The following is a 15,933-nucleotide window of genomic DNA, read 5'->3' on the forward strand; positions in this document are numbered from 1 at the left end:
AACTGCCAGGATTGGGTCCTGATTAATATGTACAGTAAAAATGAGGAAAATATTCTTGTTGCAGAATACATTTTGATTTGTGTCATTACTGACGTGTATGTAGATGCATGTTTTCTGTCTGAACTTTGCAGACATCTGAGTAATGACGGCAGGTTTGATGGACACAGTCAGTTATTGTGTGACCGTGCTGTGCTTCTGTAATAATCAGCGAACCACAGAAAGTTGATGATGGCCAGTAGGTTTAACTGCCTACTTAGTATTCAAAATGACTAATACATGAGTGGGAATCAGACGTCAGTGGCAGTTATTCACAGTTCTTCTCTTTTTTGACAAACATGAACAAAACAAAAACTTCAAAGAATGGGAGAAATGATAAAGAACCAGGGTAAAATTACCTCTTGATCCTTGGATTAATGACGCAGATTTCAACTGGTGGTATCACAGATAGTTATTTTTCACACTCAAACTGCACAGAGCGATATGATTCATAAGCCTCTTTCAATGAAAACTAATGAACTGATTATGCTTTCATTAAAACCAGGAAGAATACAGGAGTAACACTTCATCTCGTGTTTTTATAAGCCAACTATTACATGGAGCTTATTTATTTCTGTCTCAATAAGAAAGGAGATATTTCTTCAGATCACACCATCACACCTTGAGACCAGCTCAAACACTCAGAGCCACTCACTCCGTGCTTTTTACACCACCAAAAAGGAAGAGAGAAAAAGTACTCTGCCTGCATGTGGCAGAAAAACACTTGAAAGAAGCAGTGATCAGCGCTTAGACATAAAGATCACTCACTCACTCACTGAATCAGTCACTCACGCCCTCATGCACAAACACACTTTGCCCATGTACAGTGCCGCCACATCTCCTCTAAATTGGCTGTTATCTAATAGAGTTTGATAGAGTGAAAATGAGTTCAAGTTTGTCTTGACTGAGCAGACTGGATCAAAATAAAGAGTCGGTTTGCAAGGTCGTCCATTGCTTAGAGTGCATATTGCTGCGTTAATGCTTACAAGCCGCCATTAATTAGCTGAAACTCCCACATTCCTAATTTGCTGCATTCTTTTGACCTTCTCTTATATCTATATTTTCTCATATTAGCTTCTCCAGTGCGGCAATCTGACTTTTCTGCACCTTTGTGGTTGTTAATTCGCTGCTCATGACTAACACTAAATCAATGCTACTGCCTCTCTGCAGAGCAGGTGAATATCATGCTGTGAATGTTTGTGCTCTTGAAATTCTGATTGATGCGTGATTAGAGGAGACATAGTGCACAGCATGCAAAAATCTGAATCAATTCAGGTATTTTTTTTTCTTAATTGAGGATAAGTGCAGTAAAATTAATACAACAAATTCATGCTGACAGTGCTGGGAAAACTGCCAATAAATATTTCTTCTTCTTCTTCTTCTTGACATAATCTGTAATTGATAGTGAAAAACTATTATACATACAGCAGAACTTTCTTTCCCCGTGTTGCTATGCTTTCAGGTTCACAGTGGAAAACCAATTACCAAAGCTACGTGTCTATTCCCAGAAAAGCATTATGGAAACAGCATGGGCTTTCCCAACTTGAGAGCATGGGCCGACTCACTAACACCAAATACCTAAAAACTGTTACAGGCTCATGCAACCTTGACAGCCTCAAAAGTGAAGAAGACGAATGTGAAATGTAGCCGTTTACCTTCATTTCTTCTCTTCATAGGATCCACTGTTGCTAATCTAGACTATATCTGTGAGTGTCAGAAGATTATGGAAGAGCAAATTCATACAGGACCAGAGCCCAGCCCTATCCCAGGACCTGGAACGTCTGACTTTAGCACCAACATTTAAGCTATGGCAGGGACTGGTTGTCTGTGTTCTGGGTCTGTTTGGCTTAATTTGCATGAGAACCCTGTCAGCAACACTGAAAGATCACGTGTTGAATGCTCATGACCATTGGGTTTAAGGCTGTACCTAATGCTAGCTAGACAAATTTGATGAATGATAGCAAACTGGCTGCTTTGTATTCAGGTCAGGTTTTTCCCCCATGACTGCAAAGACTGAAGAGGTCCCTGATGATGGAGTTAATTCCCTCTCCTTCACTCCACTGCTGAGATATCAGCTACTCTCAATCACCCTGAATGGAACACCCACTGTACAATGTGCAGGCCCACTGGCTGGAATATTAAAGCACTGATAATACCTGAAGCGTGATGACCACAGACTTGTCCACGCCACCATTCATTAGAGTCATATAGTCATTTCACAGGTTTTTCATATTACCACATTAGTCACACGGTGACACCTTCAAGAGAGTCATTAGTCTGCTACTTCTGAAGGCGATCATTACGTGAGTTATATTAGAAGTATTGTAGTTTGGTAGCTTTTCAAAACATGTGCTTCAATAACTGATAATTTCGTGTTGTCTGAGGCGTGTCTGAGTTTGGTCAGAGGGTCACTGACTGGTCTTTTGCTTCAGTTCCTCAATCTGTCTGCATTGCTTTGGACACAAACTAGATTATATCATTTACAGCACAAGGCAGATGGATTTCTTAAGGTATGCAACAAGAGGCGCGTGTTCATTAGTCTGTTGTGAACGTTCGCCTGGTGCATCTCATCTAAATGATGTTTCAGATCAATACCACATGCACAGTGCAGCAGGAGTTTAGCAGGCTTTAACCGAGATTTTCTGGACCCTTCCCAGTTCTCTACACACATACTGCTTAATGATATTGACAGGTAAATCAAAGTGTGTGTTCACATGAAATAAAGCTAATTGTAGGTGTCATGAGTGCTATCAGGTTACCACAAAGACATGTGAGCTGATGCTGAAATTTGCTCCAAAGGGTGAAAATTAAGGCAAAAATTCATCTGGTGGGTTGAAGATGTTTCGAATTGAGCAAAATTTTCTTTATGGCTCCAACTCATGAATGTGTGGAGGTGCAAGTAATCAAGACTGTAAAAACACTTCAGCGAATAGCACAGGAAAATCTTCCCTGCATTCAATCCAAACACCTGAAGTCAAGCAGCTCTGTGCTAATCATCGTCACTCTGAGTGTGTTAGCATGCTCACTTTAGCATTTAGCACAAAGCGCTCTGAAGGCATTTTGGAAGTCCAATATACAATCATTGTAGTTAGGTGTGTAAATCAGAGGTAAATAGACATGACTCTTAAAATTCTGCATCATGGCTCATGTAGACAGGTGTGATGATTACGACAGAAACAATGCATGAAACAGAAAAACACAGTTGAAACTGTTATATATCCAAGCTGTTGGTCTTGTTACATCATGCTGACACTGTGCAGAACTGGAACATTTCCAACTTTGACGCCCACAGTGGTGGAATCAAAAACAACGCATGCCTGAGGAAACAGAGGTGAATGACACAGACCTTCACCAGCATTGTCCCTTTTGTCTCAAAACATAAACTTGCACCACCAGACAGACTAGACAAAGTCTTATCACTGCACTTCATACACAGGTTTCAACACTGAATCACTGTGGCGATGAGCTGTGTGGGACACTGATGTTTTCTGTCCACCTCTGTGTTTACTGTGTGGGATGTTTCCTTGGGAACGCATGCAGGTGTCAGCTGCTGACTTGCAACTCTTTTGCTGTGTCACACATGTGCTACACATCTCACATGTCATTCTGTCACCCAGTAGATTCATATGTTCTGCATGATCCTGAAGGATTACCATCAGCTATATGAAAAAGAGACGGAAGCAGACAAGGTCATCTATAACTATCTATATATAACTATCTATAACTCTTTCTCAGGGCTGGGAAAAATGCATTGCTTAATAATGGTGAATGGCAGTATTTTTGTTTTATTGAAAAGAAAGAAAAAAAGACATATAAAACAATAAAAGCATATTCAGGCTCCTTCTTTTCTATAGTGGTATGATTCTTTTTGTATGTCCTTTCTTTATTAGGATTAGGATTTCAAAGGGCATGGCTATAGAAAATGATTTAACCCCTGCCCTCTGACAGGAGAATGTGCTTTGCAAACTGGGTCTGAGCCAAAAACAGAAATCAGACTTTATCCTCCAACAATACATGAGCTGTGCCTGTGCTTGTTATGTTGTTGCAGGGTTATTACTCTTCTGCAGTACGCGATGACGCACAATAAATTGCACCTAATTCAGCTCCCAATCGTACGCTGGAGGATGCATTTTGCTTGCATTCATGTTTGGGTTACATCAAAACAATGTTCCCCTGCAGAAAATATCAAATCATTCCTCATATGTAACAAGAAAAGAAGGGCAACAAAGCAGTCATATCTGCCAATTAGAACTTTTATAGGAAAATCAGCATCAACATGAAATCACTTTTATCCCGCTGATTTCTTTCCAGCATGGAGCAGCAATTCAAGTGTAACAGTAATTCCAGCATTATTGCATTTGTTCAAGAGCATTTAGGAGAGTCAGCATAGAAATATCAGTACTTAATCATTACAAAAATAAAAACAGTCTCAATTTAAGTGAGAAACGACCTGATTGACATGACAAAGCAGCAGGTAACAGAAAATTACAAAATACATTGAAAACAGTGAAAGAGTTTTTGAGAGTGAAATATGTAGCAAACAGACAAACAAAAACAAAACAGTTCTTATATACAGGATAAAACCAACACGCACAAACATGAAATGAGCTGTTTTCAGACTGCATATCCAGTAAGACCCGTCAAGTAAAGTGGAAGGAGGGTTTAGAGAGAGGGGTGAGTCAGTTAAGAACATGTGAAATGTTGGCTTTTGCCTATTTTTTTCTCCTTTTCCTCATTCTAGGATTCAGGATATCAACATAACAAAACAACTAAATGTTGTTGTGCACTTTTTACAGCAAATGGCATCTATAGTTTGACCTCGACCGTGTAGAACTCTGCTCAGTTATGATGTGTTTGTAGTTAGAAATGCAATTATCCACTGGAGCTCATCTAGAGCTTTTCAGTTTGGTGTCACATGAACTCCCTTTCAGAACAAACGCTGAGCAAATGTTCATTGACAGACTGTACGTTAGGCTCATATCTACATCATACTGACCGTCCTACATCAGAAACTGATGGTGAAAATGAAATCTTTGCGTCATACGAGTCAAGATCATGAAATTATCTAATCTGTTTGAAGAAATGCCTCAGGATTTTTCTGTGGAGCACAAAAATACACATCAATATAAATGTTTTAAGAGTCTAACTTGCTTTCATCATTAATGTTCCTATGAAACAGCAACATGCTTTCCTGCAAAACCAGGGAGCTAAGAGGGGGACTTACCATGGATACTGATCGGCATTTACAATAACCAATAACTTTGAATGTGTAATACCTCTCCAGACTCTAAAACACCTTTAAAAATACCTACAAAACGCCGTGTTTGCCATAGTTGGGGCAGAGACTGGCATATAGATGCTGTATAGTATAAGGCGTCATAAAAACACTCATTCATTGATTTTGACTTCACGGGAACGTCACCTTTTCACAACCTATAAGCCGAACTCCTAATAAGCTATTAATACTTTAAAAATAAATTTCATTCAATTTAGGTACACGACAATGTCAGTCAACTACTGTCCCTGCCTATAACAGCTGAAATAGATGGGAACAGACACAATGCATCATGCATGCAGAGCAGAGGTGTCGCACCGTGTCCATGCCCCATGTGTTTTGGTCATTAGACCTTTCTAACGAACAGTATCGTAATAGAAAAATATACCAATACATAAAATTAGAACAACTGTGAGTTCATTTTAACAAATATGAGTGGTTCTCTCAGTGTTCATTGGTGATCATTTCTTACATATTCTTCAAGTTTTCTAGCAACACAATAAGTTAAAATGTATCCACATTCATTGTTTGCAGTTTTCAGTATTTCAGTTTTCAAGATTTCAGTGGGAATGTCGTATTATTATTATTATTATAACTATTATTATTATTTATATGAACTGACCTTTGACATTATTAGTTCAACAGTGCTACAAAGCTCAACTAATCAGTTTTAAACATTAGTTATGACAATTGACCAAATATGTGTGTGTGTGTGTGTGTGTGTGAGACCAACACTCTTACCAGAGCTCCATTACAGCCACACTGCTCTTTATCTCGTGACACTGAGGTTGAATTGTTTCAACAGGGTGAAGTGCATATGTGTCAGTGGTGGCAGATCATGCCCTGAAACTCCAGCTCCTCTGGAAGGGCGTCTTGAGTTTGAAGAACATGAGTGGAGGTTTGAGTCGTGGGGTTTTCTCGGGTATGACAGCAGCTTTGCTCTCCTCAGTGGGAAATCGATGGTTGTAGACTTCTGGGTACGACCTCTGGAACTGAAAGGAGGTGGATATGCATTGGTACTGTAAGGACATGTGCACACATGCACATTCTTAAAATGAATAGCTCAGATGCACATTCCACAGCATATCGCTCAAGACCAGTCTGATTTTGCCCATCAAGCCTCCTCTGAGTTCTACATTAAACAAGGTTCCTCTTTCAACATGCCTTCTCTCCAAACAGTGCAGCCATACCTGTTTGAGCCTTTTTCTCTTGTCCTTGGCAGGCAGCTCTTTGTCTGCAATCAGGCCTTCCAGCAGTTCCAGCAGGGGGGTCTGTGTTCCTATCACCTTCTGCTCCTCAGACTCCACCCTGCTGATCTGCTTACAAAAAGCTGGCGATGTGCTGAAGTCTGTATCTGATCCTGCATATTTGATCTGATGAAAGACACACAGGAAATGAATACACATTTTTGGTGATTTATACTGGTGTGACACAAACTGATTTTCTGGATATGTACACTCCTTTTTGTTGTGAATAATAAAAGAAATAAAGTACAGGATATTTCTGCAAAATATAGGCAAAAAATAATATGCAGCCAGTAATGTGAAGCTACCGACTTACCTGCTTAAAAGTTACAAAAATACAGTTTCTCTGTCAGTGACATTAACTGTAAAAAGTCCACTATTGTACAGGGAGTTTATGAACTACCCTCTCAGTAATTCTACTGAAACACAACACAGTGTATGGATGGTTATGCCTACATATCCCCCAGAACACTTGACTTCTATTGCTAGTCATAATCATAGTCAATGATATGTTAAGTGTGCGGGGTGGTTACAGTTTTAATATCTCATTTACAGAATTCAGTTCGGATGGAATCATGTTTTCATCCTCTTCACTGTGTGGGATGTGTAAGCTTATGCATCTACTGTTGGACATGATCAATCAGGCCTTCGTTTGTAGGCCAAACAACGTTGAACACAGATTGTGTTTTCTCCATTTTCTGATGTGCCAGCCAAAAGAAGAACACATGCACGCATCAATATTAATCAACTGTGCATGGAGGGATAAAATAAACCTCCACTGCATGAAGGCAATCGCGAGGACAAGCACAAACTGGTAAGAGAAAACTGTGCCGCTCCGCCTGTCTATGTCTGATACAGTGTGTGATCCCACGGCTGCCTGCTCCTGTTTCTGTCTATTGAAAGAGATGCTTCTATAGTTACTATAGGTTTACAAGGAAAACAGACTTACCTTGAAGCAGGCAGTGCGAAAAGGGAATAAAACCCCTAAAGACTGTGGCCCTGTTTCTGACATTTATGGTGTTGCCCATAGCAACAGATACAAACCAGATACAGGGACATCAGGCTTCAGTGCAGCAGTGACAGTGCTGTTATGAGCAATACCGCTTTAATAATATTGATGCTTAAACCGAGTTCATGAAATTTCCTCAATGATGAGAGACTCTCATATGTTCATGCAGTAAATAGAATTTCATCCAATCATCATCAGCATGCAATAACGCTGCTGACTGGCTGCTTCCACCTCCATTATGGCTGCAGTCTATCACAAATATGAATTTGTTTCAGAAGAAAATCTCAAAAGGGTTTTGCCAGATGGGACACTAAACCCACAACTAAATGCACGGTCATCAAGACCCTCAAGTGCTTTCCACTCACATTAACATAACAATGAATGGAATTTCTTGATTTTATGTGGCTTTATTTAATATCTAAATTTACCAGCCACTGTGTCCACGCTTGGTGCTTGGCAAGTTGAAGGAACCAATCTGACAACTGTCATATTGTCTTCACAAATGATGCACAGATACGGCTTGGTACACAGGGACTGTGGGAGGGAGCAGATGCAGCAGAAAGTGGGTGCACGTTACTGTGATGCAGAAAGCACCACCTGCACAGGCCTCCTCACACACACTGTCCCTGCTCATAAATCCATTCATGAACTGTAGCTGCACAGAGCGCACCGACCTGAACTCTTTTGAGGTGGGACAGGTGCTCCTCAACCTGGTGACGCAGCTTGGAAGGAACTTGGAAGATGGTGTTGTGGTGCTCCATCATGAAGGTCACCAGTTTGGTGGCAAGCAGCTCATCCAAGTCCATCTCGTCTACCGAGCCCAGAACGCAGTGTGAGAACATCTGCACCATCTGGACAGAGACCGCAAGGAAATGGACTAGAACCTGAATATACTCATCATGAGACGAGCGGAAAGAATCTGATGAGCACCTGTTGAATCAATCCAAAGTAATAAGCTTGGGACCACAGAGCATTTTTGGGATTTGAATATTTGAATTTTGTATGCACACAAATGGGGACTGAGAGTATCATCTAGACAGCCTGAATGCATACTTAATATAATCTGAATTGCTAATAAAACATCAAGGTTAAATGCTTCTGTGTCGGAGGCTGTAAAAGGACAGTTCAGATCTTATGATTCTATAGTTCAGGTGTAAACACAGTATCATCTATGACCTGAGAGTGCAAGTCTGGAGCTGTAGTGACCATGAACTGTATATTTCTCTAAATATACTATACTCAATTTTCACCTTATCCATAGTATATCAAATGTTCTCAGTCATCCTGGTCATGGTTATCAAAGGAGGGTTGAATCAAGGCAAATTGGACTTGGTATTGTTAGAGTATACTTTAGTGTGAACAGTCTGCTGATAATATTATAATAATGATTTTTTTTCCAAAGCCCCTTACACAATCTAAAATGCTCTTTCTTACAAGTTTTTTAAAGGCAGTGTGAATTGCAGGACTATCATATTTGTATTATATTCCTTGTTCATGACATTCTGTGTCCTTAAATTAGAATGCTGATTTGTAGGATTTCCTAACAATCCTACTCTTAATTAACCTCGCTAAACTAGAAAGGCAGCACAAAGATTAGTAGCAAATAACTGTCAGTAATGTGTACCAGTGTGCGGGTAGCAATGAAGTCATTGAGTGGAGGCAGGTGGGGATTCTGGCAGACCCGAGCCATGAGACGCAGTAAAAGCTGGAGGCGTCTACGGTTTGGAGGAGGCAGTAAGAGACAGCTGACTTGAAGAGCTTCAGTGGCAACCTCTTTCTCCTGCAGCAAACCTGCAGAGATATGGGAAAAGAATAGTCCTGCTCCTGAGGGCAAAATCCAGACTAGACAAACTGAACACCAGCAGCTGTTTATCTGTAGCAGAGCACAAATATCAGTTGTGGATCCGCATTGCGAGTCACTCACTGAGAATGTTGACAAAGACTTCATATAGCTGGAAAGTCAGCAGGGGTTCTTTGAGTCTCTGAAAGTAGTCTCCCACTGTTTTCAGAACATCCCTCTCAAAACCCAGGTACACTGGCTGTTTGCTTTCATTGCCATTAGGCCCTGAGAAATCAGACAAATGCAGTTTTTAATGCTTTACAACAAATACGATAAAATTAGAACGATATAACCCTCATTTAAAAAAAGTTGGGACTCTGTGTTAAGCTTAAATAAGTAACAGGATGCAATCACAGATTGTGTTCTTTCTTTTTTGGATTTGGGGTGGTACAGTTAACCCTGGTTAATGTTAATACATGCACATAAGCATGTCAAGTGGCACTTCAGATTTTATGGTGTGTGTGTATGTACACCTACTCTCAACTGTCATTAGTGAAAAATAAACTGTAGCGTCTGTTTACAGTCTAGCCTCCTCATGAATCATTTTAGAAATGTACTGTAACTTATGTTCTTCAGGTGCTTGTACCCACTGAAGTCCCAAAGCAGATGGTGATGTTTCTAATGTTAACTTTTAGAGTGAGCAGAAGATGTAAACTTACAATTGGCGAGGCATTTCATTGCTGATATAACCCAGTATGGCATGTCCTCTGGAGATGCAAAAGGAGATACAGGTGGTGAGTCAAAATATTCTCGTAAGTTGCTGTTGAACAATTGTCCTTCCAATTGTGAATAAATGCATACCGGCTTTATTCTCCAATACGACTATGCCTGTCTTATTAACGCTGAACACATTGTGAACAATGTGCTTGCCGTTCACATGTGTCGGGTTTAAAACTCCATCCAGTGACGTTAGGCCCAGCACGCCCTGCAAACTAAAACAAAAGAGATGGTATTTAAACATCTGAAGAAGTGGGTCCCAAAGTGGGTCTCAAAGTGGGTCCCAAAGTGGGTCCATGTCACCCTGGGGCACCTTGCAGGCAGGTCAAGGGTGCAGCTTTATTGTAGCATTGTTAATTTTGCATTTTTAGTTTCGCATTATATTAATAAAGTTTTATGTTACATTTCCTAACAAATCAAAACAGACGGAAAAAGCAATAAGCACACAGTGTTAACACAGTCTGACTGGACTGAATCTGAGCCCACCAATAAAGCTAAAATCAGACCAAACACTACACTGTTACAGTTTATTGGACAGGTTTTGGCTGCCTCTGGAAGACAGACATCTTGGATATCTGTGGTATTGCGTGTTATGAACATCACAATATGTGAAGCGCCTCTGTCATTGCTGTGTACAAGAAAACAGGATAAGAGCCAGCCCGTCAGTGAGGTCACACCTGCACATCCACATCGACAGCAGGCTCATTCATCCCATTAAAATGCCTGCAGCTCTTTTTTCCCCTCTCCTTGCACCCCTTAATAATAAACTAATTTTAATTTTGATTAAAATGAAAGAAGTACATTTAACAAAATTACACATATAATTGTACTCATTGTTTATTTTAAATCTTTACCTCTGTCTGTTAACCCCATGGCTTTTATTCTGAGTGACTGAGAATGGGACTGTATTGTGTAACTTAAATCTGATATAATATAATCAGCGATGCACATAAATGGTACACATGCACACGTGTGACAAAAATCAGAAATGCAGTGATACAGATGTCGCGTGTAGATCGGTAGAAAGAAAATGTTTTTTCATGAAACTCCTCACAACAAGGTCTGTGGATTATCTCGCGTAGCGGGGTCATGATTTCTGAAAAGAGACAGTGCTGTTCAGTTTTTCACATGTATTTTTGGGTGCTTTGAGCAGCACAAGCCGAGTGCCATCTGGTGCCATTATTATCGAGACAAGGCAGACATCTCTATGGCCCATATCTACAGATCTCTACAACTCACACCAAAATAATCTAGACTGATAAATAACAATTATAGGTAAGAGGGAAAAATTTATTGTTGATTTTGGGGTGAAATGTCCCTTTAAGACCATGCTATGTATAGTGGTGAGCATCAAACATCATCTCCTGGTGGACTAAATGTGAACCCCTGAATATAACATGAAATTGTTGAAACTGATAAGCATCAGTGTTCATATATGCATGCTATACTGGCTCGGGGTGCCATGACGAAACATTTTTGTTGAATGAGTGCTGTGGTCCAAAAACGTTTGGGAACCACTGATCTAGAGCAAAAGCTGCAACAACATGAGCGTTTTGCGATGAGATACATTGAAGGGCTACATACTGTGCAACTGTCATTGATTTCCAGATGTGGTCCACTTGTTTTGCAGTTATCTCCTTCCTCCGTATGAGCTTGCATTCATGCACGTCCCCAATAGCTACGCTGTGCCTTTTATTCCACAAGTCTGAGGTCTGATTGAAAAGGAATAAGGACACAAATGAAAAATTCGTTTTAACTTATACTGAGTATGCAGACACATAGAAAGCCCTGTGTAATAAGAATCCAACACAACAGTCTTGTAACTTAATCAAATAAAACATTTATGTGAGAAATCTTTAAAAAATAAAAATATAAATAAATACATTTTCTTGTCAACATAATGCAACCTAATAAAAGTACCACAGAACTGAGAAAGAAAAGAAAAAACTGCAGCTAGATTCTGAACAAAAACTGAAAACACAACTGTAAGCAAACTATTTTTACCCATCATTTTTGTCAATTACATTTAAGTATTTTTTGTTCAGCTCATATACTGCATTGCATTACATTGAGCTTTCCTTTTAATTTTTCAGTGTATGGTATAGGCAAAATAATGTAAATGACAGCTCTCAGTATTAACTCAAACAGGGGAAATGAAAATGATCTCTGTTAAAATGATCTCATCTTGCCATTTGCTCTCTATTAAGTTTACATAATTACTTCACTTCAAGCACAGCATGAGTCAAAGCAAGCATTGGCATAGCTGAAACAGCTCTGTCTCTTTCTCACCATGACAGCAGACCTCAGGGGTGCAATGTTTTCCCGCTGAGGCAATTCTTCGTAGTCATCCCAGCGAATGAGTCTGGGCAGGTCACTGCTGTCTCTCAACATGGGCCTTGTTGGAAAAGACTTCAGGGGAGACAGTGTGGGGAACCTGGAGAAAAATACAAAAGTACTTGGCTCAGCCGGAGAGGGAATGGACAATAGATAGATAGATAGATAGATAGATAGATAGATAGATAGATAGATAGATAGATAGATAGATAGATAGATAGATAGATAGACTTTATTGTCTGTCCCAGACGGTGACAGAAATTCTCCTTTGACAAGGCTCAAACAAAAATACAGCACATATCACACACACAGATGACAAGTGAAATGTTAAAAGGAAACAGCAGCCAATACATGCCAGATATATATATTGTTCAATGTCTTATTTCATGTTGTTCAGGGTGGTTATTGCAAAGGAAATAAAGGATTTTTTATAGATGTTTTTGCGGGCCAGTGGGACTTTGTAGTGTCTGCCTGACGGAAGTAGCTGGAAGGAGTGATGGAGGGGGTGAGAGGGGTCCTCTGTGATCAGGGTGGCTTTCCTGATCACAGAGCTGTTATACAGTTCGGAGATATGAGTTTGTGGTGAACCAATGATTTTGCTGGCCTGATTAATCTGTCAATAACGAAAAACAATACGTTCTGGTTTATCAACCAACACAAATAACAGTACAGGAAGTCAAAGTAGTACCTGTACAGATGGCCGCTATCTTCAAAGTCCTCTGTCCCATGGCGTCCTTTGATGTCTTCAATGACATGGGCCTTGAGGAACTTCCTGAGCAGCTGCAGAGTCTGGTAGCGAGTCACCTCAGGACCAAAGTTGTAGTTGCGCCTCAGCAGCTCATGCAGATAATCCACAGCCTCGGATCCTGTAAAACTCCAGTCATAGTAGCGGAAGTGTGCCCAGTGCCTTTTCAACGGCATGCCACCTCGGAAGAGTTTAATAGTTTCATTCCACTGCAAAATAGGGAGACATATACATTGTGGCGTGACAAATGATGTGAAATGTAAAAAAGACAGCAAATAGCACAGATGGCAAATTCGGGGAGTGCTGCTAATTGTTAGATATGGCATGTAAATATTTCACTCAAACTGCGACTCTGATAGAGCCCACATAAGAGCATTTTCAACAAGTTTCTTTTTTCAATGTTATGAAGGCGGTTTGGAACATTTTGTTAAAAGGGGATGCATACAACATGTGAGAAAAATATCCTGCCCTCTGGAATGAAAAACTGTGTGCATTTTCTTCATTTCATAGTCTGCTCTGAAACAACTTTGGCCACTCTAATATCCTCTAGTTGCCAAAAACTGCAGGCAGGTATGAAAACAAATAGAGCATTATGTGCTCGCACTGTTTTGGGTGGTGCAGAGGTTATGGATTATCAGATCGCACAAAGTATCTTGATGGACAGGAGAAAAATGAAAGAAGTAGATAAAAGCAGAGAGAGGCAGAAAGAGAGAGACAGGCTACATGAGGTCAACACAACCCAGGCGAACATCGCTCACTCTGGCTGGTCTGAATCAGGAAAAGAGCTGAACATGTGAAGGGAAAGATTAAAAATCTTAAAACAAGTAAAAGCCAAGAGGCTGGCCTTGAGACTACTGGGAGACGGGATAGGGATGGTCTTTCATTAAAACAAGTTGCAGAGGAGAGAGAGAGAGAGACAGACAATGAATGGAAAGTGTTCCTTTTTTTGAGTGTTTTTGCGAGCAGAAAAAAAGGTGAAGGCTTTGTGGATCTTGAGACTATAATCCATATATTTACTATGGGGTTGTAAGCTTTGTTAACTACAACGTCTAACTACCAGGTGGCACAAATACAATACACATAAGCCTAAAAAGACATGTACTGTAGGTAAAAAAAAAAACCAAGGCCGAAACCAATCAGGGAAAGGATAAAAATATGAAAGGTAGTAAGGAAGCCACTGTGACATTTCTTTTCAGCTTGAGGGTGTGTGATAAATTGAGCAAACATTATTGTATGGCCATTTGTGATTCAGCACAGGTTTGTTCAGCCGAGATTCTCTTGACACTGAGTATTAGGCCTTCTTCACAGACGACATTTTGACATGTAACAGTACCAAAGGCACAGGTGCAAATAAAGTTAATGGGGCTGAATTCCATCTAGCTGCTTCAGTCTCAGGGTCCTGCTATGGTGCAGCTTCCTGGGTCAGCTGAATATAACAGAACTGTCGTTAACATTATTTAGTAACACCTGTGCCTTTTCTACCTGTTATACCTACCACCTGTTACAAGTCAAAATGTGAAAAAGACCAACAGGAGAAAGAAGGGAATGGGTGCATTAACTTGCTAGTATATCTATACATATAATTCAGAATGATTTTGCAATGTGTTTTAATGTATACAGTAGTTTATTAGAGTGAAAGGGGTTAGAGATTCCAAACCACAGCCAGTGAGTTAGACATGTATGTCTAAAAAGGAGCTGTAGTGAGTGAAAAGTACACAAGACAAAGTGAACACATTAGCATTACATTGAATGTGTTCGCAGTTACCCTCAATGTAAACACCGACGACTATTCTCGTAATTGAGGTAATTCTGAATGCTGAATAACATTGCTACACAGCTCTGAAACACAACAGTCACAACAAACTAAACATGCGCAGGTGTTTCTGATACTACAGTTAGCATGCAGGACATTTATCCACAAAAAGTTAAGGACATCCCTAATGATTATAGTGCTGTTTAGCGAGCCGTTCTTTTTTATGCGCAGATTTTAAACGCTTGAACTCCCCTCGGTTATTCCCGAATCAGAAAAATACACGTAACGCTAGCTGTTAGCTAGTTGACTCAGTTAACGTTAAACTTAAGACCGAGCTCAGTTTAAACGTACGCTTTCGACCTTCATGAAGAGAAATGATAAACGTACTTTAATTTCGCAGCCGTAACTAGAAGCAAACTTTACACATTAACGCAACACTGTAACGTTGAAACTTAAAGCCTTTCAACGTCACATTTACTCGTGCCTTGCTAACGTTAACACTAAGTTAACAACAAACTCACCAGTTTGGTCGCCCTGTATGGACCCGGACCAATGACTTTGCCGTCCATTCCAATACTGAACACCCACTTCACGCGTGTGAAAACATGGAGATAGATAACCTCTGTGTTACCTTTTCAAAAGCTTCTGCTGCGGATGAAAACACAAAGTTACAAGAGTATCTCAACGCGCAGACGTTGCTGCCAACTTTGAATCTCGTGCGTCACATCATTTGAGCGACGTGATTCGACTGTGAGCTGATCACGTGACCACAAGAATGCAGCCTTTATGAATGGACATGCCGCAGGACAATACACACGTCAACGTTCAACTACTAATACATTTATACTACTACTACTACTACTACTACTACTACTACTACTACTAATAATAATAATAATAATAATGAAAATAACAACAATAACACATTGAAAACAGATAACATAAGGGTCATAAAAGCATACACAAAATAAAGAACTGTC

General features: G+C 40.0%; 1 protein-coding gene across 1 annotated transcript; it reads right to left on the reverse strand.

Annotated features, from left to right (window-relative positions):
* Positions 1-4,550: 4,550 nt before the first annotated feature.
* depdc1b (DEP domain containing 1B) lies at positions 4,551-15,623 on the reverse strand. The gene is made up of 11 exons (XM_070967125.1): positions 15,475-15,623; positions 13,144-13,409; positions 12,411-12,555; positions 11,706-11,833; positions 10,206-10,336; positions 10,064-10,111; positions 9,489-9,629; positions 9,189-9,355; positions 8,239-8,415; positions 6,502-6,684; positions 4,551-6,303 (listed from the first exon to the last, which is right to left on the reverse strand). The coding sequence occupies exons 1-11, from the start codon at positions 15,520-15,522 to the stop codon at positions 6,148-6,150; spliced, it is 1,590 nt and encodes a 529-aa protein (XP_070823226.1). The 5' UTR covers positions 15,523-15,623; the 3' UTR covers positions 4,551-6,147.
* Between the last annotated feature and the right edge of the window lie 310 nt (positions 15,624-15,933).

Source organism: Chaetodon trifascialis, chromosome 7 (assembly GCF_039877785.1).
Source record: "Chaetodon trifascialis isolate fChaTrf1 chromosome 7, fChaTrf1.hap1, whole genome shotgun sequence".
In the NCBI taxonomy this organism is placed as follows: domain Eukaryota; kingdom Metazoa; phylum Chordata; class Actinopteri; order Chaetodontiformes; family Chaetodontidae; genus Chaetodon; species Chaetodon trifascialis.

Bases quoted from the DNA above. Each gene is read 5' to 3' on its own strand.
- depdc1b (XM_070967125.1), bottom strand. From the start codon at position 15,522: ATGGACGGCAAAGTCATTGGTCCGGGTCCATACAGGGCGACCAAACTG. The intron at 11,834-12,410 runs GTGAGAAAGAGA...CTTTTCAATCAG, and splicing joins CCCTGAGGTCTGCTGTCATG to ACCTCAGACTTGTGGAATAA. The intron at 9,630-10,063 runs GTAAGTTTACAT...CTGATTTCTCAG, and splicing joins AATGAAATGCCTCGCCAATT to GGCCTAATGGCAATGAAAGC.